This window comes from Paroedura picta, chromosome 7 (genome assembly GCF_049243985.1).
Source record: "Paroedura picta isolate Pp20150507F chromosome 7, Ppicta_v3.0, whole genome shotgun sequence".
Lineage (NCBI taxonomy): Eukaryota > Metazoa > Chordata > Lepidosauria > Squamata > Gekkonidae > Paroedura > Paroedura picta.
The window spans coordinates 50,966,673-50,987,945 of NC_135375.1; the positions used below are offsets into that span (position 1 = coordinate 50,966,673).

The 21,273-nt window shown below is 41.6% G+C and overlaps 1 protein-coding gene across 5 annotated transcripts in view; it reads right to left on the reverse strand.

The window, feature by feature from the left end:
- Positions 1 to 361: 361 nt before the first annotated feature.
- Positions 362 to 21,273, reverse strand: part of MCC (MCC regulator of Wnt signaling pathway) — a 204,752-nt gene continuing 183,840 nt past the window's right edge. For all 5 annotated transcript variants that reach the window (XM_077347792.1, XM_077347791.1, XM_077347793.1 and 2 more), the window contains 3 exons: positions 20,539 to 20,636; positions 7,085 to 7,207; positions 362 to 6,867 (listed from right to left, as the gene is read on the reverse strand). In XM_077347792.1, the coding sequence (XP_077203907.1) occupies positions 6,687 to 6,867; positions 7,085 to 7,207; positions 20,539 to 20,636 (402 nt within the window). In that variant the 3' untranslated portion in view covers positions 362 to 6,686. The remainder of the gene's footprint in view (positions 6,868 to 7,084; positions 7,208 to 20,538; positions 20,637 to 21,273) is intronic.

A 21,273-nucleotide genomic window follows, 5' to 3' on the forward strand; every position in this document is an offset into this window, starting at 1 on the left:
CACTTCTAGGCTTTAAAAAATGCTGTCATTACAGTTTCATGCATGGATAAACTAACATAATTAAACTTGAAACCCATTGAAAGTGAGAACATAGGCCAAATATATATGCAATGTACTGTTAAGTGATCAGTGTGTTTGGCTATCTATACAGCTCCTTTGTTACTTGTCATTAAAAAGATTTATTTTCACATGTACTCTTTTCATGTACAGTGGAAAATATGTGCACAGGATAGTGTCATTCAGGAAATAATTTCCCTATCCTAAAATCAGAACTGGAGGTGACCAGATCTCCCCGTATCATCACTTAATACATTATGTTTTTTGGGATTTGCTAAAGGGGAGAAATATAAAGTTGTTGCAGTGGCATTTTTAGCATTAGAAATTTATTCAGAATATAAGAACATTTGTAAAAGTATTATAAATGCCTCTGTATAAATAAATGCAGTTTGTACAATTCTATATCAAATAAACACAAATAGCAATTTTACAGCAGCTAAGGTCCTAAAGCAACTGGGGAAAAAAATGAAAATGGAAGTTCTCTGTGAAAAATCCTACTATAAACAGAACAATACTGACATTTAATGCAAAATTAATCATATGTGCTTTGTAAATAACTAAATACATTCAAGCTGGTATAAAAAGGGTTGTATACCTTAATTGGAAAAATAACAGTTTTAGAATAGGTTCCATGCAATGTCTTGACAAACTCAACAACTTCTAGAAACCTCTTCTAATAATACAACATAACATTACGTTTAGAAAATACGATTGAATGAATAATTGTCATTAAAACAAAACTTTTCCACTTAACACAATGGAATGGACACTTTTAGAAGCTTTTCACAGCAAAGGAAGCAAGATGGCAAGTTCTCCCGAGCTAGCACAGTCTGCTCTATCTGGCTAGAGACTGACTGCATCAGAACTTCGATGGTGTTGAAACACTTGTTCAACTGAGAGTGGAATGTGTGGTTTTCTTCTGTTTGAGTCTCAGTATCCTACTTGTCCTGAATTCTAGACTGATGTTATCAATGCCATTACATTTCCTCCTAAAGGCAGTGACCACTTCTCATTGCTACAACCATATGTGGCTAAAAAAGTGACCCTTCCCAAGTGACAAATGTAATAAAGAAATCACTCCTATGTTCTTGGCAGAGAAGAGTCACTGCCTGGGTTTTTTTTTTTTTTTTTTGCATGTAATGTAATCTGCAAAGGTCTACTTTTGGACTCGATCATGACTCTATATTGACATTCTTACAATATTGTACTAAAAGTGAAATATAATGACACTGCTTATGGTGTATCCCTCTCCAAATCACATGTATCTGGGGAAGTAACCACCCTACCCTCCTTGGTCACTCTTCAACACGAGAGATCTGCAGAGGCAGAACAAGGCACTGGCTAATTAAGCAAGTACCCAGCTTGCTGCTGGGGGGTAAAACGGTAATGACTGGGGAAGGCACTGGCAAACCACCCCGTATTGAGTCTGCCATGAAAACGCTAGAGGGCGTCACCCCAAGGGTCAGACATGACTCGGTGCTTGCACAGGGGATACCTTTACCTTTAATTAAGCAAGATTACGCTTGCAATTTGTGTCCCAGAAGCTGGGAAGCTGGCCTATGTTCTTTTAGATGCTGCTCTGGCTAGACCAGGATAACTGTTTATCTTGATCCCTTAAAACACACACACACATCTATGTACCCCCCTCTGCAATGCAGATATATTTTTATTACTGAATTTGGTCCACTACTAGAGAAGAAGAACGCGCCATCAGGCAGACAAGCTTCCTCCTGTGGTCTGCTTAAAGTTCTCTCAGTGGTTTTTACCACCTTCATTGGTCAGCTCTAAGAAGTGTTTAAATCCTTTTCTCATATGGGGTTGTTGTATGTTGTTTAAGATGCCAGCAAGGTTACATAAAAAGTGGTATGGCACAAGGGCCATCTGATTCATCAGACCCAAGTGGAAATGCCCTGTAAATCCCTTTGCAGGCACTGTTATCCCAAATTATTTTCTATGGCAGCTGTAGCAATTTACCAGCAACTCCCAAGTTTTTCTTTCAGGATGTATTCATAAACTTTTCATGGTTGTGAAATCTTATAAGTTGCTGGAAACCCAATGTCTCAAACCTTGGTTTTCTTTTACATATCTTAGTTTCTGTATATCACAGCTTTAGGAGCTACCTCTCTGACACAGAACTGCAATCATCAATTAAGTATCCTGGCCAACTCATCAAGTCATACTAGAAGGTTTTTGGCGACAAAGAACTTCAGAAAGGGGGGGGAACCCAAGGCAGCTTTTACATGGATGAGGGAGAATGAATTATCTGCCAGGTGCCTTCACTGTTTTTATCCCTTAGGAAATTTATTTTCCTTGTTTATATGTAATACATATACAGAGACTGGCCTTGATAACGAGTAGAGGATTTCTTGGTTTCTGGAGTATTTTGAACCAGTATTACTATTTGAGAGTCAGGATGACTAGATCGCCTAATGGGAGGATTGAGGGTACTGTAAACACAGTGAAATGTAGGGAATTGGGGTTTCACAACTTCCACTGGTGGAAAGGAGGTCATACTCTTCAGGCAGTTTCCTTCCTTGGTTGGAATTTTGGGTTCTAAGCAGTCTACTGAAGGCATCCAGCTTGTGGAATGGGCAGCAAGGTCTAGGTTTCTTGTGGAGATTCCTCTCTCCCAAAGAAATTCTATGCCCATTCCTATGAAGGTTTTGTGGATGTGCCTTGAATTAAGAGATGGACAACTAAAAATTGGCAGGAAGAGCAAAGAGGATTAATTTGTATATTAATTTGTAAATTTGACCATTTGAATTCCTAGATGGGCCTGCAATCCATAGTACTTGGATCAAGAATGAGAGTTGGATTATGGCCTCTTCTCTGTTTGTAGATTACAATTTAGAAATAGCTGCTTAAATATCTTGGATGATGTTTGGATCTGCCCTAAAGAACAAAATGGCACCTTTAAGACCAACAAAGTTTTATTCAAGGTATGAACTTTATGTGCAACCACATTTCCTCAGATAAAATATCAAGATATATTGTATCTGAGGAAGTGTGGGTGCACACAAAAGCTCATACCTTGAACAAAACTTTGTTGGTCTTAAAGGTGCCACTGGACTCCAAATTTGTTCTGCTGCTTCAGACCAACACAGCTGCCCAGTTGGATGGATTTACCTAATTGATTTTTAGCTGAATGGTGAACAGCCAAGCTGAGGTTTCCACTACTACACTCATTGTAGTGTGTCCACCATGGTGAAGCATGTCAGTCTAATCAAAGAAAGGGCTCTAAGTACAAGATGGTTTCCGTACCTAATATTAAAGTGGTACTACCCCCTTCCACATTAAGTGATCTATTGCAGGCATCTTCCCTTTCCCCAGCCTCAATTACTGTGCTCCACTAATGTTGCAGGTTCAGAAATAAGAGAAGCCAAAGACAGTAAAGGAGGAGACAAGGATAATACTGCTGGGAACTCCACCAGCAAATAAATTTGCCCTTTAAAATAATCATTAGTGGGAGAAGGAGGGAAAAAATGAGAAAGATTTGCTGACTACAATCCCATACCAAAGCCTGGATGCTGAAAATAACCCAGCTGTGCTGGAATGTCAAACTGAAAATATAACCTCTAGGGGTATGGAATTGATGGTTGGCCTTAAAAAAGAAGAAGTCAATCATTTCATGCTTACGGACTGAAAATAAGAATGAAATACTAATTCTGCCAAATGAAACCAACATAAATCCAAAAAGCAGCAATACATTCTTTTTGGCTCAGTTCAGATATCCCATCAAACCAATGATCTAAGAACCCAACTAAATAGGCAAAACTCTGCTCTAGAGCAGTTTGTCCATCTTTTCAATAGTGCCAATACTACATGTGCCAACAGTTTATGGCAGAATTCTCAAGAATGCACATAGTTATCTGGGGTGCTTCTTTAGTTATATTAAAAGAAATCCGCCCCACCCATCTTTTGTCCCCCCACACTCCTGACGGGGTGGTATGAGTGGGGCTCTCTGCCGGGCTTGACCAGCCGCTGTTTTGCTCCTCCCTCCTGTGGCTTCCGAAGATGGGAGGGCGGGCTGGTCAGGGCCAGCGCAGAGCCCTGTCACTGCTGTTGCCACTCATCAGAAGTGCAGGTGGACAAGGGTTGGGTGGGGTGGCAGCTGGCCAAGCCTGGCAGTGAGCCCTGCTTGCCCAGCCATCTCCTTTGCCATGCTTGCTACCACTGCCTTGGGTGCCTCTGCAACTGCTGTAGCTGCCGCAACCTGTGCTGCAGCCACCACCTCCACTGCTGTGGCAGCTGCTACCACTGGCCACCTCCCTGTCTTTTATGTCATGCTTGGGGAGGGGGCCAGGAAAGACTGACATAACGTCCATTACAACTTCTGCTCCATTCCAGACCCAAGTGCGACATAAGATGTGTTACACATCGAAGGACCAGCTTTTGTTGAAATTACTGTTGTATGGCAACATATTAACCTTCCTCACAGTAAGCTGGAGTAAGCAATGCAAAGATGTACTTTGAATATTAGGACAGGGTGGAATGAACTAACAGTAAAAGACCAATAATAGTTTTACAGATCACCACCCAGCTAAGGGATTTTAAAAGCAGCAGAATATGGGACCCCTCTATCTCTGTACTCTTCCTCCATGACTCACTTATTAAGACATTTGAAGAAACACAAACATGACTTACCTAGTAGTGGATGACCAACACAAGTTGTGACTTATAGCCACAAGGTTATTGTGCTCTGTGAATGAGTATCCAGGAAAAAGGAACAAGATAGATCATGTCTGAATATGCACATCTTATTTTAAGTTTTGTATATTTGTTTCAAATGTACACAACTCTTGGAAGCTAAATATTAAACCAGGTTTCCCAACATAGGCAAGTGTATCACTATGAACTAGCTGAAACAGAACTCCCAACTGCCAGAAACCTCTCAGGCAACTAGTGTTACCTGCATTTTTTCTCCTAAATTTGAATATACAATAAGATGCTTCAGCATAACAGGAAGAGAAATAGCAGCTGAAGTCCAAAACTTCAAGCTGACCAGAAAAGCACCTCAGCTCAGCTACAGTTCAAAATTTATAACAGCAGCAGCAGACCTTTGGAGGCCATCCTGTTGGGACAGCTGAATTTATTGCAAGTGTTTAACACAATCACAGTGCAAGGAAATAAAACTAGTTCCAAAAGCAAGGCACCATTGAGTTGCATGTGCCATGACAAAGAAATTGCACTCCCTCAATATGCAGCCATTAACCCAATACTTGTTCTGCAGCAGAGCTCTACTGAGACACCACGTGGGAAGTTTTGCCACATTTATGCCTTTGGGGGAAATAAGAAGCAACTGCTGATTAGCAGAGCCAATCAAGTTTCTTATTTAAGTGTTCTGTATGATGCCATCTTGCTAGTACTTGGATCATATGAGAAGTTCTACAGGACTGAGAAGACAGAATTAGCACCACAACTGAGTTCCCTTGGAAGTGACTCTTCACACACAGCCTTTTTTTTTTTTTAAGCAAATGCTTTTCAAAGAGCACTTCTACATTCATCTGAACAGGCACATTTCTTGAAACCAAAGACATTTTCAGCTAAAAGGCATTATCGAGCTGAACTGTGGACTTTAACCACTTGACTGCTTTCGTATTGCAGCAGCCTAGTCCACTTTGGGGAAATCTTGGCAAAAACATGTTTTTTAATACTAATCTTAGTGACAGCCCGGACAAGCCATCTGGTGAAAAATGCTGCCTCTGATTTAATCTTGCTGCAGTGCTCTTTGCTGTAAACTGTGCAGCTACTGCAACTTCATTTGGGAGGTGGGTACGTCAGAGAAAAAAGCACCAACTCAGGTGGGGGGGTTGGGAGTGGCACTGCAGGAGGTGTGTGGGGATACCATTGCTAGGTTGCCTGAGCTGATCCTGCCAGTGTGTCTGGCTTAGCAGCAACCAGGTGTGTGTGTGTGGGGGGGGGGTGCCCCAGCTCCTGAGTAGACTCTATTGGACATTGTTCCAGCACAAGTTTACTTTAAAAGGCCTCAGTCTTAAAGCACCCGTGTATTATTACCTTCCTTTTGAGATGGATGATGGAGAGAACTGTATGACTACATAGCCATCAGTTTGGCAGCATTAAGTGCTTGTACAGCAAGATGCCTGCAGTCTTCAGCCATATGGAAACACATGATGCTCACTGGGTGAGTAGGGGGTGCTACAATGTCTGCCTACCCACTCTCATTCTGCAATGGACAGCAGGAGGAGGAGGCAAGGAAAACCATTCCCATCCCATGAAAGCTACCGGGGGGGGGGGGTTTCAAGGTTTCCCTCAACAATAGATTGGAAAGGAAGGTTTTACGGAGTGTTCTTGCTGTCACTCATACAGAAAAAGGGATCTTTTAATGGTGTGAATAAAATAATTACATAGTACCTTGATAAAGAGATACAATTACTAACAGGCACTGTCTGATTATGGGCAACCAACCCCCCCCTTTCTTTTCTGGCACTCGCTTATGGCTGGACTTCTTCAAAGCCGTGACCTCTCTTGGGACTTGCTGGCTTCCATTTTGCTTCAGATTCCCTTCTATGTTCAAGACTTAAATCAGTCTTGCAAGGAGACAGGTTTGCAATGGCACATGGATTTTTTACAGAACAAAACAAAACAACAAAAGACTCCTTTCACTCTGCTTAAAGTGATGTTTCATTGGTATGGGGTCTTGAGTTCTCTTCTTCTAGCAATGCAATTCTTTGTTTGAGCATTCTCACTTGTGTCTCATGCCTTTCAACCATAGCCATCATTTGAGACTCCAGTTTTTTCAGTTTGTTTTGATGCTTCTTCTTTGCTTTTTCATAGGCAGCCACAAGGTTACTGTAGGGGGTGGGAAGAAAATTAAAGGATCATGTCAAAGTAGTATCCTAGCAATAGAATTCTGTTACAAAACTCTTGAGTAGTCTCCCATCCCAGACAAGCATGCAGTGGTTAAAAATGTGGACAGGTTCTTCTTCAGTGATTCTGTGGCATAAAGACTGTTGGAAGAACTAGCTCAATGCAGCACAAGGTGCCCTTTATCAAGGGGCATATTTACCTGTTCGCTCTTTTCAAGTCATTAACAAACTCTGCAGACTGCTGATGCCTGATTTCACTGCTCTTTGTCAGTCTCTCTAAGGCACTCACTAATTCCTGTACTCTGGATTTCAATTTCTTTTCTCTGCATGAGGACAGAAAGCAAAAGGCAGATATTTATAGTCCCATGTGAAGCTAGAGCAACAAGCAATCTTGACTAGTAGTGTTTAAATCAATTGAAAGTTAGAAGACCTCTTTCTTACACATATTTTAGAAGCACAGGAACCACAAAGCACACTTCGCTTTCCACCCATGCCTTATCCCATTTGCTGGAGAATTGAGATTACATGTGGAGGGATGACAGTGTGAACGCCTGTGTTATCTCATGGTACTTATTTATTGAAATCTTTATAGCTGGATTTTCACCTTGGTTCAAAGTGGTACGGAAAGGAACTGTACTGCGGTGAAACCCACTGCCCATGTTCTATAAGTATCAAGGTCAAAGTGAAACATTCACAAGCAGACCTCCTGTATCCAGAATATAAGCAATCTGAGCAATCTTGCGGTGGCTTAGGTAGGGAAATAGGAAGAAAAACAAGGTTGCATTTACCTGTCACTGTTGGCCATTGAGTATCTTCTGTGCAGGCACACAAGCGGACTGTGCATTACAGCTAAAATCCTCTTTACAGCTAAAATCCTCTTGGGGCAATGTGCATTGCAGCCACAAACTTATTCCCACCCAGGACCCATGCTCCTGTGTGGCAGCACTCCCCTTGCAGTACCTCTAGTGCTTCCAAAGCAAACCACACAGTGGGACACGGAGAAAGTTACGTGTGCCTTCACAAAAGATACTTGCACATAAGTGCAACCTTATTTTCATTGTTGATCTTTTGTTTAGTTCCATATGGTGATTCTAGCAAGCTACTTCACCAGGCAGTGGGGCATGCTCCACTACTTGAACCATGAATGAAGAACTGCCTTGCCCACTTTTGCCTCACATCTCATCTGTATATCCAACACATAGTGATGTACAAATGTGTCTGCTGAAACCAGGTAGCTGCTCTGCATAACTCTGTCAAAGCTACTCCATCCAGGAAAGCCATTGCCCTAGTATAGTGCGCATGAATGTTCAATGGGCATGATAGTCTGGCCCTCTCATAGCAATTTGTAATAGCCCTAACAATCCACCTGGGCAGAGTCTAAGCTGAGACTCTCCTATCCTTCTTTGAGCCCCCAAAGGAAATACGCAACACTCTATCCCTATGAAACGCCAGGGTTCTCCTGAGATAAAATGATAATGCCCTCCTAACATCTGAACCATTTCATCATGGCAAAACTAACCTGCACTCCTTCTGGATGTAGAAACCCTTTTCCCTCCAAAGAATCTAACAAAGCTCCAATAAATTGGAGTCTTTGCAATTGAATTACCGTATATACTCACATATAAGCCGAGGCACCTGATTTCACCTCAAAATGCTGGAAAACTTATTGACTTGCATATAAGCCGAGGGTGGTGTTTGGATAGTGGTTTTTTCCTCCTTTCCTCCCCTCCCCCTGTTTTGGGCAGGATCTTTCCCCTTTTCTTCCCACCTTCCTCCTCCCTCTTTCCCTCTGAACTGTCTTGCCTTTTGATATCCAATCCTGTGCTGCTTCCCTTCTTCTTAGCCGGGTGTTCTGTTCCCTCCACTTTCCATGCCTTCCTCTAGGGAGGTTTCCTCCTCCTGCTCTCGGCTCAAAGAGCTTCAGAGCCTCCTTCAGCTTCCTGCACCTGCTAGCCTCTGACCTCGTTAAGGCAGGGAGAGGGGGAGGCGGAGACTGTTCTTTCCCTCCGGGGCTTGCTGCGTCTCTCCTTTGTTCCTGCTTCCGCTCTTCAGGCAAGTAGACTTGTCTCCCACCTTCCTGTCTTGTCTGGCAGCTGTTTTTTTTTTATACCCACATATAAGCCAAGGGGGACTTTTTCAGCTTAAAAAATGGCTGTAAAACTCGGCTTATATGTGATTTCTCCCAATTCACTAAGAGTCCTAATCTCTGACAGGTCTCCAAGACGAGAGAGCACTGACTCAACAGGCATTCTTTCAACTTTGCCACCAGTAGGCAATCATCCGAATAAGCAAATATATGGCAACCCTGGAGACAGAGGTAAGCAATAACTGGGGCTACACACTTTGATATCCTGGGTGCAGTAGCTAGACCAAAGGGTAGAACAGTGTACTGGAAAACTCTCTCCCCACATAAAAAAGCTTAAAATGTTGCTGGTGAATGGAAATATGAGAAACAGGCATATTTCAAGACAACAACAAACCAACAAATAACCTTTAAAATGAAATGAAAACCATACATAACTTTGAAAGAAAAAAGAATGGAACCCTTGGATGGTAAAGTCCTCAACTTTAAACTCACCACAGGCCTTATAGCCAAATCTGTAGAATGTCATCCTGGATTAATCTCCCATTTAGAAAGCTTAATAGCCTCACAGTATAGGAATTTAACAAGCAGGCATTTCTAATCCAGTAGAAGTTCCAGGAAGGGAAGAATCTTCTCCCACAGAAAAGCTGATAACCTATTATTATTTCATAATTAAGCAATTTTAAAACTCAGCACTGCTGATGACTTCTTCAATTTCAAGCAACTGGACCTTCCAAATAATCTGCTCTTCAAACATGTGGAGATCCTCCATGATACAGGTGACAGCTCTCCTACCATGCTGGATCCCATGGATTCAATCACTCATACCTTCTCTATGACTGTCAGGAAGAGAGGAGAACATGTCCAGTGGGGTATGATCGCTGATAGAGAATACAACCGCACCATATATGGGTGATGATAAAGTTTTGTGTACCTGGGGTTTGTGAAACTGTCTTGCCGATCCTCCAAATACCCCAGTGACATTATGTAAGGATGAAAAAGCACAGATAGTTGAGGCTGGGCCCACAGAATCATGGCTATTTGTTCCAGTTCAGTCTCAGATAGAACCTGGTCCCGTAGTTTGCCAGTATCTCCGTCCACATTAAAGAGACACACCAGCAAAGATCTTGGACCTGGAGAAGAGGTTCTGGGCCTCTCCTGTAAGGCAGGTGTTTACTTAGGAGTGCCAAAGAGGGCCTTCTGTTGAGGAGCTATTCGTGCTTTTTATTTACCTTGCTCTTAACATTCTTTGCCACAGAAGCTTGATGAATTCTAGGGGATCATGACTGGATACTCTGAGATACAGACAAACATGTTGATTCCAATGACACAGAAGCAGGATCTCTGTCCGAGCCAGACTGGGATGAAGGCTCCAAGATCTTTTCCCCACAAATCTGCCTTGAGTTTTGATGCCCTATCCCCTCTAGCTTTCAAGGTAAAGTACTGGCAGGCCTTACATGTGGATACACTATGCACTTCACCCAGAAAGAATAGATAAAAATTGCATGAGGAGCACTTCTTGAAAAATTACAGAATCATAATGTTGGAAAGGGCCATAAAGGTAAAGGTATCCCCTGTGCAAGCACCAGGTTATGTTTGACCCTTGGGGTGACACCCTCCAGCATTTTCTTGGCAGACTCAATACAGGGTGGTTTGCCAGTACCTTCCCCAGTCATTACCATTTACCCCCCAGCAAGCTGGGTACTCATTTTACCAACCTCGGAAGGATGGAAGGCTAAGTCAACCTTGAGTCGTCTGCTGGGATTGAACTCCCAGCCTCATGGGCAGAGCTTTCAGACTGCATGTCTGCTGCCTTACCACTCTGCGCCACAAGAGGCTCTTGGAAAGGGTCATATAGGGCATCTAATCCAAACCCATGCTCAAGGCAGGATCAAGAAGGCCTTTTGATCCATGGAAAATACTCAGAAGCAAATGTAAATCCAAACAATCCCCCAGTAGTCACTAGAGACTCTAAAGTACGACCTACTCCTTCTGCAGCAAAAGAGGAATGTATGCTGGAGCACATGCCACTGGGTGGTTACAAGCTTCTGGCTCCAGCATGCAGAACCCCATAGAAGCTTTTAGCTGCAAAGACCCATCCAGTGGCAGGTCCATGTGGATATGCACAGAAGATCAATGATGAACCACCACTGCCATAAATGACTGAAACTCAGGTAAATGTAAATTTGTTTCATGTGTGATAGCATATAAGTCATACACCACTTTGGTATAAGAAAAAGATATGTGGCCCCAGGCAACTAATGCTTACTTTTCAGTTGGATATATATGGTGACTAAGAAATGCATCCCCTTTTTCATTGAAAACCAAGATCACAGATGTGGCAAGATAAGCAACCCTGCTGCAAAAGGCTCTATCTATGCACAATACTGCTACCAACATGCTGAGAACAGAAGTACCTGCCAGCACATTTTGCCACTGACCTTTATTCTGCATTGTAAAACATGAGCCACTTGAGATTCTTTTTCTTAGACTGCAGTCCTTGACAGACCTGTGGGTGGCAATATTTTACAACACCAGGAGTTGTCCACCATTCTGCTGGTTCAGCAGATTGCATTCAGCAACTAGAGACAGCTGAGTCTTTGAAAGATTTGTTGGAAATGCACTCGATTTTGTCATTTGCCAATTTACTGAATATGTACACTGAAGGTTCAAGATAGCATACAGCAGTTAAAAATATACTTAATGCATCATTAAAGCTGATCCACTTAAATCAAGAAAGAGTGGTTGGCATCCTTCAGTTAGGGAGGAGGGAGGGGGTTAGATTTCTTACTATTTATTACTCTCACCATCAGACTATGTTAGAGTTTTAATGTTTTATCTGTGAGGATCTTTTATGTTGAACCCGCCATGAGCCAACTTGTTTGATAGCAGCGGGTAATAAATCAAATCACAAGTACATAAACAGGCTTGGGATGGTTCACAACATAAAATAAAATAATAAACCAAATTAAAACACAGTAAAATACAATAATAAATAGTTTAAAGGTAAAAGAAACAGTTCCACCTTCTCCACCCCTGCACATCCTCCGTTAGATACCCAGAAAGTGTATAATATTGGGGTGGGTGGGGGGATAGGGGAAAGGGAGGCCAGTTTATTTCCAGTTTGCCATGGTCTCAGCCATGTGCCTGGTGGAAGAGGCCATTTTGCAGGCCATGCAGAACTTTGACAGTTTTATCGGGACCCAGATCTCAGTTAGCAACTCATTCTATCAGGTGGGGGGCAAGGCAAATGAGGGCCTGGCTGTTATCAAAACCAGACAAACATCTTTCGGGCCAGTTATTACCAACAAATTGGTGTTAGCAGAACATAACATTCTCTGAGGACATATTGGGGGGAGTTGGTCCGTCATATATGTAGGGCCCAGATTGCAAGCCTTAAAGGTCAGTACTAAAACTATGAATCTGATCTGAAATGCCATCGGGAGCCAGTGCAAGTGTTGGAAGGCAGCTCAAATATGCCCTCCACGGGGCCCTCACAAGAACCCATATGGCTGTATTCTGTACCAGCTGTAATTTCTGGGTCAGTGCCATGTGGTGTGAGTTACAGTAATCCAACCTGAAGGTGACTGTTGCATGGATCACTGTGTTTTGTGAAGCCTCATAGTTTCACCTGATGCATCTGGTAAAACACCAGATGTGACTAGTGCATCCATTGATAAGGAGGCATCAAGGGTCATCCACAAGCTGTTGTTCTCTGTCAAGGCAGGGGAGGGTCACCTCTTCCAGTGCCTTCTTCTGCAGCCATATAACCGCTGTCTTTGAAGGATTAAGCTTCAGGCAGCTCTGCTGGAGCCACCCTGCCATGGTCTCTAGGCAACTGATCTGGAGGTGTGTCTGGCTGGTCATTAATCAACAGATAGAGCTAGATGTCATTAGTATGCTGGTGACACCCAAGCCCATATCTCCAAACCAGCTATGCATACAGATGTTAAATAATATCAAGGAGAGAGTCACACACTGTGGTATCCCACATGGGAGTTGATAGCAATGCAACTTCTCTTCCCTGACAGCTACTCTCTGTCCTCGACCCTGCAGAAAATAGGTCAGCTACTGTAAAGCCAAACCCCATTTTCTCACACTGCCAAGGCAGCAAGCCAAAAGCTTGTGACTGACTGTGTCTAACTCTGCTGTGAGATCTAACAACACTAATAAATCTAATGGAACTAAAACAGTTCTGCAGGGCCTTCAAAAGGGAGCTCCTCCGCCAGGCATTTGGTTGAGGTCGACCGGTACCAACAAAACCTACTATGCCCCTGAACCTCCCTCCCAGGAATCCATGCACCTGACTTGAAAAACCATGGACCTGTTTGATTGTTGTTCTGCTGAACTGTTATTCTCTGTTGTTATTGTCATTATTGTCGAGAACTGGTCTAAACTGAATAAAATGAAATTCAACAGGGACAAATGTAAAGTTCTGCATTTAGGTAGGAAGAACCATTTACACCAATACAGGTGTGGTTGTGTTGGTCTTTAATTTAATAGCATTCTTGCCAGTGTTCCCAACGTGCTATCACATTTACTAGCTCTTGGACCAGGTCCAGAATTGCCTCCCTTCCAGTAGGTTCAGTGACCACCTGCTCCAATTGTACAATAAGCAAAGAACCTTCTTTGGGTAATGAGATGTTGAAGAAAGAGTGTGTAATGAAAAGGCACAGATCTCTGAATTCTGCAGATAGGTACATCATTATCAGAAGAGCTCCACAGATTCTGCTATAATCTGTCTCAGGACTTTGGCCTGATCTGCAGCAAAGTCCCCAGACCCCTCACTGTTTAATGTACATGGTAATTAGGTCACGAAAGAAACTGAGTGTGGAATAAATGTTGGCATGAAGCTGTGAGCACAATGCTTTGGGAGGAGAAACTGTTTTGCTTTAATACATAATTTGGGTTTGACAGCTGTGTGCAGACAGTGTAGGAGAATGGAACATTTTACCATTGCTTCATTACTGTATGCTTGGCAGTGCAATTCACAGTACCAGCTTTTGCCTGCTGGTTGAGAATTAGGCATTTTAGTTATTCAAGGTAGACTTGAGTTCAAAGGCAAGTGACGAGATCAATACTAAAGCACCTATTTAAGCACCATTTGGCTTTGCAAATTCTGATATCTAAGCCCCAGTCTTTGGCCAAACAGTCCTAAGAAACATCTAGTTTTTGCAGAGGCACATGTAATGGATTTCATTCTAAAATTCAAAAACAAAATGGAATTTTATTGATAACCAAATGAGACAATAGAGCCAAAGATATGCAATTAAATCCCTCTTTTCTTTTGAAGTTAAAAGCAATTGTGGGAAGGAGGGGGGACTTGGTATGCCTTCGATACCATAATCAACTGATTGCATCCATATCTAGACTTCTGGGTAATCACAAAGACTGTTTATGCACTGGGCACTTCACTGCCCCAGCTCTCATGCAGGAGAACAAATCGGGGGTGGATGAGGTGCACCGGGCCAAATGCTCCCCCATGTAGGTGCAGGGTGGGGCAACCTGCCATGACTGAAACTCCAGCCTGCAGCTCAGCATGAAAACTCCAGTGCATAAATGGTCAAAGTGGTCTGCTACACTCTTTCCCTCTCCCAGCACAGTGTTGCTTATCTGATGCCCTATCCCTTTCTCCTCTGTTGCTTATAAGGATTTGGATTTTTAAAATAATGTATGATCATGTGTTATGCATGTTATCATGTAAATGTAAGTTATCATGTGTTGAAATAACAGAAGAAATTCCAAAATAAAGCAGCTCAACACTGGTCTTCAAATAAGTCGACCTTGGTGTGAAGGATAAAGATCAGCATGGCATCTCTGTGGCTGAAAGTTACTGCTGACCAAAAGAATGTATAATAGTGAGTCAGTGTGGTTCAGCAGGTAGACTACTGGAGTTCTCTCATCGGCAATTCTTTGGCTCTCTGTCAGCTATTTAGCTATTGGTAAAATACACATGTGGGATAATAGTGATATTGATGGGTGAGGCAGAGAAAGAGAGGGAAGTTTGTACAAGTTTTGGCACCTACAAATGAGAGGAAAAGTTGGATTTTTGTACCCTACTTTTCACTACTCGAAGGAGTCTCAAAGCAGCTTACAATCACCTTCCCTTCCTCTCCCTACAACAGACACCCTGTGAGATAGGTGAGGCTGAGAGAGCTATCAGAGAACTGTGTCTGGCCCAAGGTCACCCAGTTTGTAGAAGAGCAGGGAATCAAACCTGGTTCTCCAGATTAGAGGCCACCACTCTTAACCAGTATACCAAGCTGGCTCTATTATATAGTAACACATACCATTCAACTAATAGATTAATCTCAGATCATGATTTTGCACTTTAGATATGACACTGGCAGATTATCTGTACTGCCAAGTTGCCATAACTTTTTGGTATTTCTGCAGAGGTCACAGAGAATTAGCGGAACAGATCTGTCACATGGATTTAAGCTGAAATCATTTATTTTAGGTGGCCCCTAAAATGCTGTGACTTTTGGCCTAAGACTTTAAGGAGAGAAAGTGGGATACAAGTACTTCAAATAAATAACGTACTAATCGTGCAGATCTGAATTGTAGATATTGAGCTAAATACTTTTGGTATTCCATTACAATCATCCAGACCTTTTATTTCTAGCATTAAATGCATTTACAAATCAGTATGGATATTCACATTGGAAAAATTGTCTGTGAGGAGGGCAGAGAAATAGGGAAGGGAGAAAGCAGCACACATAGTCCCTCCAAGTCCTGTCTACTTCAAGGGAGTAACAAAGATTTTAAATCCTTCCCCTTTTCCATTCATTTGCATAGAAACCTAGAAATCTGAACTGAAACCATTCTATTAGGTCACCTTATTCTGTCTTTGCCAGTACATGATTGTTTCCTACAGCATCTTTCTCTCATTTCCTGCAGAGAGATACTATAAGGGCTCATGACCTGTTGGTGAATTTATTAACAATAAATTCCAAACGGCAGAAGGGGGTGCCAGAATAGCCAGCAAAGTAAGCAGGGAGGTGAAGGAAACATACCAGGGAAAGCTGTGCTAAATAAGCATTTCTCAAAAGACACTGTTATATTCATTAGTGGAATTAGGGCAGTTTTACAGAATGCCTATTACTACTCAGATAATTTTCATTTAGGAAAGCTTTCTCTCTCCTTTGAAATATAGCAGATTTTCTACAAGGGACATTCATGCCACGTATACAGAATGTAGTAAAATGATTCCAATTTAATAAATGATGTCTTAGCAGAAGAGAAGAACGGTTTTTCATGCTCCACTTTTCACTTACAGAACTATTTCCAAAGTGGCTAAAAACACCTTTCCCTTCCTCTCCCCACAACAGTCACCTGGGGTAGGGAGGCTGAAAGAGTTTTAACCAAACTGCTCTGCTAAAACAGCCCTAAGAGAACTGTAAGTAATCCAAGTTCACCCAGCTGGCTGCATGTGGAGAAGTGGGGAATCAAATCTGATTCTCACTACGCTACAGAAAACAGGTAGTTTCAAATCCATCTTTTTAATGTCAGGCACTCCAATTGCATATAAAGAGAAAAAAATGGTCAGAGTTAAAGAAGAAGATAATAAGCTGTATGGAAGTGCAACATCAGCTAAAGGCAAAAGACTTGCAGTGACTTTTCATGAACTATAATCCTGTTCTTGTTAAGTTTGCCCGCAAAACCTGATTGTTTTTCAATAAGACCATTTACTATTACTGTACTAATCAAACTAAATATTCTGTAGCAGCAATTGGAGGATTATATAAAGTTGGAAAGAGGAAAGCTGATTATATAGTTCTAATGATCTTTGATTTATTAAATGCAAGACTAGCTATTGTAAAGGTTGCCTGAAGCATATTATAGTATAAGCTCAATTCACAACTTGGTTAAGTATTTGGAAGTATGCCAGATTTTCCCCAAGGAAGACAATGAAACTAAATGATTTAAATACATTTACTGTCGAAACAGAATGAAACCTGGCCCCCACAAGCATCCATGCAAATTATTCCTTTGAACCTCAATTTACTACTTTTGCTAGTAAAAATCAACCCATGTGGTAAAGAAATAACTGCTTTGCAAAAGTAAATCTATAGATTTGTAAAAGTATATAACCATTTCTCATTCATGTTCCACCAATTATAGGCAGATATTTCAGAACATTTTCAAGCTACGGTTTCCTTACCCAGCATGAACTCATTTAATACTGACCGGTTCAGTTGTGCACTAATGCTCCAGGAGCATCTGTGTGCATTTCTGAAGTTTTAGAAACTCTAGGTGTTCTTAAATGCAGAAGAGCGTACTGCTGAAAGTAAGGTTTTAAATTTTGCAGTCAGTATACTGCTTTTCCACGTAACTCTATAAATGCCCATTCTTAAATTACACAAACATGTATTACGAAGACCAGTGTACCTGAGGGACTGCTTTTCTGCTTACACCCTTCAAATAACTCTATGCTCAGCTACCTCCAAGTGGCTAGTGGTCCCTGGCCTCAAGGAAGCTCGCGTGACCTCAACCAGGGCCAGAGCTTTCTCTGTCCTGACCCCACCTGGTAGAATGAGCTCAGGGCAAAAGGGAGCTCCTCCACCAGGTTGAGGTCGAACAGAATCATTACCTTCCTCTGGGTCTCCGAGCCTTCCCCCCCCCCATGAAAATCATCACCTGAACTGTCCAACCATGAGGCCGTCAGTATGCTGTAGTTGTTACCGTTTACTACTATTCCATTGTTCTACTATATTATTGCTTTATTGATATCTGCTTTTTTCTATTACCATTATTTATAGCTACTGGTTCTCTGTATTGTTTCTGTTCCGTTAAGTTCTATGTAAAACACCCTGAGCCTCAGGGGAGGACAGTATATAAATGCAAAATAAATAAACAAATTGACTTGAAGTTGAAATGGATTAAAAACTCTCAAATCGGTTCCAAATAGTATCAAATAGCATAAAAGTTCTTTTCAAGAGCCTTTGTTCACCCTGCTTAATGTATAGGAACACAAAACTGCCTCAGAGTTGGACTGACATTCCATTTAGTGCAACCAGAGCCAGGCTAGGAACAGCTGCCTCACAATGGACAGAGCCACAGACTGCTTGTACCGATCTAATAAGCAAACAGACAACACTGGAGCCAGGTGGCTTCATCTTGAACTACCACAGGCAGCAGCAGTTTTTAATATAGCTTATTCTTTTTCTTTTTAAATAGCCAACCCTTAGTTTACATTATGGCATCCTGTGGCCAAAATAAATAACTAAAACCCATGAATGAATTGGATGCTATAAAAATCCTTTTGTCGTTGTTGCTTAACCCATAGGCCACTGTGCACTTGCCAGGGTGACCTCTGCCTCAATAAATTTATTAGTCTCAAAGGTGTCATAGGTTTCATTATGCAAAATTCAAGTTTTGCAAGAGAAAGTTATAAATATTATAACTTATTATAGCTCTCCTTTCAATCATAAAACTATACCCAGATTCTTAGAACTCTGCAGGAAGATGTAACAACTGCCTGGTCATTTCACCATATTACTCCTGGTTCCTAATATCCTTTTTGAGTTTGGAAAGCAATTTGTTAGAGATGTAAAAAACAGCAACACAGTATTCAAAACAATACATCACAGCATCTTGAATACTACTGCTTATATTTTCAGTACCTTTTCCTTCTCAATCCAAAATCAAAAGTATTTCAAACAGCTAAGAGTAACATGCCCAGAAGCAGACATACTCTTTTACGCATTCAGAAAAGGTCATGAAACAAGTGACCATTTTACAGATGTCATAGACTGGTATCTCAGCAAGTGAGAGTCCACCTTTGCAATGAATTGCCAGGCAAACATGCCAGCAGACTGAAATGTGGTTCAAAACATCACTTCTCAGCTGAACCTCCACTACTGCTGCCATGTTCCCTCTTTTGGCAGAGTAGAGCTAATTAAAAACAGAATGCTCCAAAACAGGAGGACTTTGCACTTCTTCTGCCTTAAGAGCCACAAGTTACTTTGTTCATTTCCTCCAGCTGGAGATGGCAGTATTGGCTAGTGAGTGAAAGAAGAAGGTTTCTTGCTGGGTTCCTATCAGAGTTTGAATTGCTATTATTCTCCACAGGCAGTTCATTTGCAAAGTTGTGCTCACTGTGTGGCTGCAGGTCATGCTTTGATCCCTCCTTTTATATAATCTGCCTTCACTATGTTTAACAGTGTTCTAATTTGCCTTAGAAAGCTGTTAGGTTGACAGAACTGTAATATCCTGGATCCATTAGCCCTTACATGGGACATGGGTAGGTCCAGGTTGAATACTGTGATACTCTAGACTGTTAAGCAAGAACATTATGTATCTATTGTATAGAACTTAACTAGTTTTGCTTCCTTTTATTCTTTGCTAATGCAAATTTTTCCATTCTTCTCTGTGATCCTTCTCCTTTTGTCTCACATTCTTTGGATTGTGATTATATGGGCAAAATCCTATTACCTACCTACCTTCCTTCCTTCTCTATCCCACCACTTTCTGTAGACTCATGGCGGATAACATAAAACAAATATAATACCCAATAAAACCGATCAACTCCCCTAATAACAAACATAAGACATAAGACGACGGAATAATCCCCATCTACCCTACCACATCCTCAGCCAGTTGCCACAGGATGGGTTCACATGATGTTACAGTGTTGTCCGGAGGAAGGGCCCCACTTGTTCCTGACTCCAGCTTCAACCAAAGTCCTGGCAGAAGAGCTCCATTTTGCAGGCCCTGCAGAACTTAGACAATTCTGTCAGGGCCCTCAGCTCTTCCGCCAGGTCTTTCTAATACATAATAAAGCATATTATAGAAATTGTTATACATAAAACATAATAAAGGACAATTCAACAGAGTCAACAATGAGTTCTTTAAGACTTCTTGGGAGAATATTATCTGGCCCTTGTGATTTATTTTAAATCTGAAAATTGGTATTTTTTTCTCATCAGATGCCTTCGTCTTGGATCTGATCCTAAAGTATTTGTAAAAGATTATAATTTTTCGCATCTTCAGCACAATGTGTTCTAAATTTATTGGGTACTTTTGGATTTCTAAACAATTGCTTTATTGATAATTGCTCTATCAGTATTGAAGAGCAAATAAGTGATGGAAGAAATCATCTGCTTTGAGTGATGCGAAGACACGATGCGTGGCAGTGGTGCTTCTGTAGTGTTTAGTATTGGTGTACTCCATGTTATGACTGAGACTGTGTTTCGTTCCTTTTTGAACTACTGTTAATACAAATCTAGAAAGCATATCCTTGCAGGGATATCTTCTCACAGTAATATTCACAAAAAAAGACTGGAATGATATTCCCAGATTTGTCACATGGTTCCTGTGAGATCTTTCATTAACTCAGTCAGCTCAGGGTTATCATAAGTGATAAGGGAATTAGCAATAATAATTAAGTCCCCAATTAATAAATTTTTGAGAAAACCTGAGGAGACCATGCAGATGAAAATATGGAATAAAAGGAGTTCTTCAGAAATTCTATAACTCTGTACAATCACTTAACATTTGACTCATTCAAACCACCGAATGAAACCAGAGATTTATTAGCACCTCTCTGCCCATGAAGATCTTCCTTACCGTCTGAGTGCATTTGCTAGTTCTGTAGTCAGTTCACTTTCACTGTACGGTTTCAGCTCAGCTAATGTTAATGATGCTGTAGTGCTCTCTGTACATTCCTGTAAAATAAAGCCAGACAAACCGTGGCTCAAATGTGTTTTTGTAATGCCTTCTCACTGGCCATGCCTTTCTCAAGTCCCTACTCCCTGCTTATACTAGCATTCAGGGAGCATTCCCCATACACAAAACTTATTCTCACATTGCCACTGATTGCCTCTCACACACTTTCCATACAACCCACTTAGGCCTCCTGGCTGGCTCACTCATCACTGAACATTTCACAACATTCAGATCTCCCTCCCCCGGTATTGATGGTAGCAGTACAGGCTTGAACAGGTAATGGAAGTGTCTTCAAATGGACCTCCTTCACTTAACAAGATGGCTTTTAAGGGCAAGGCAACACCATTCTGGAAGCTACAGCCACCCTTAGAAACAAGCCATTTTGAAGGACCTTCATTCTAGTCTGAACTTCATAGAAGAAGCAGAGATGTGGAGAGTGCAGTTAAAAGTACACTGGAAGATAATCACTGGCACAAGAAGAGTAGATAGCTGAAACTGACCCCCCCTCCCCGCTCCATTCCTCAGGTAGCATATACACATTACACTCAAGAGCCAGGAGACTCTAATTTTAGAGGCTGAGGCTAGGAGGAGAAAAAAACAAACAGGAGATTTCTCCTGTTGGAACCGTCTCCGTGC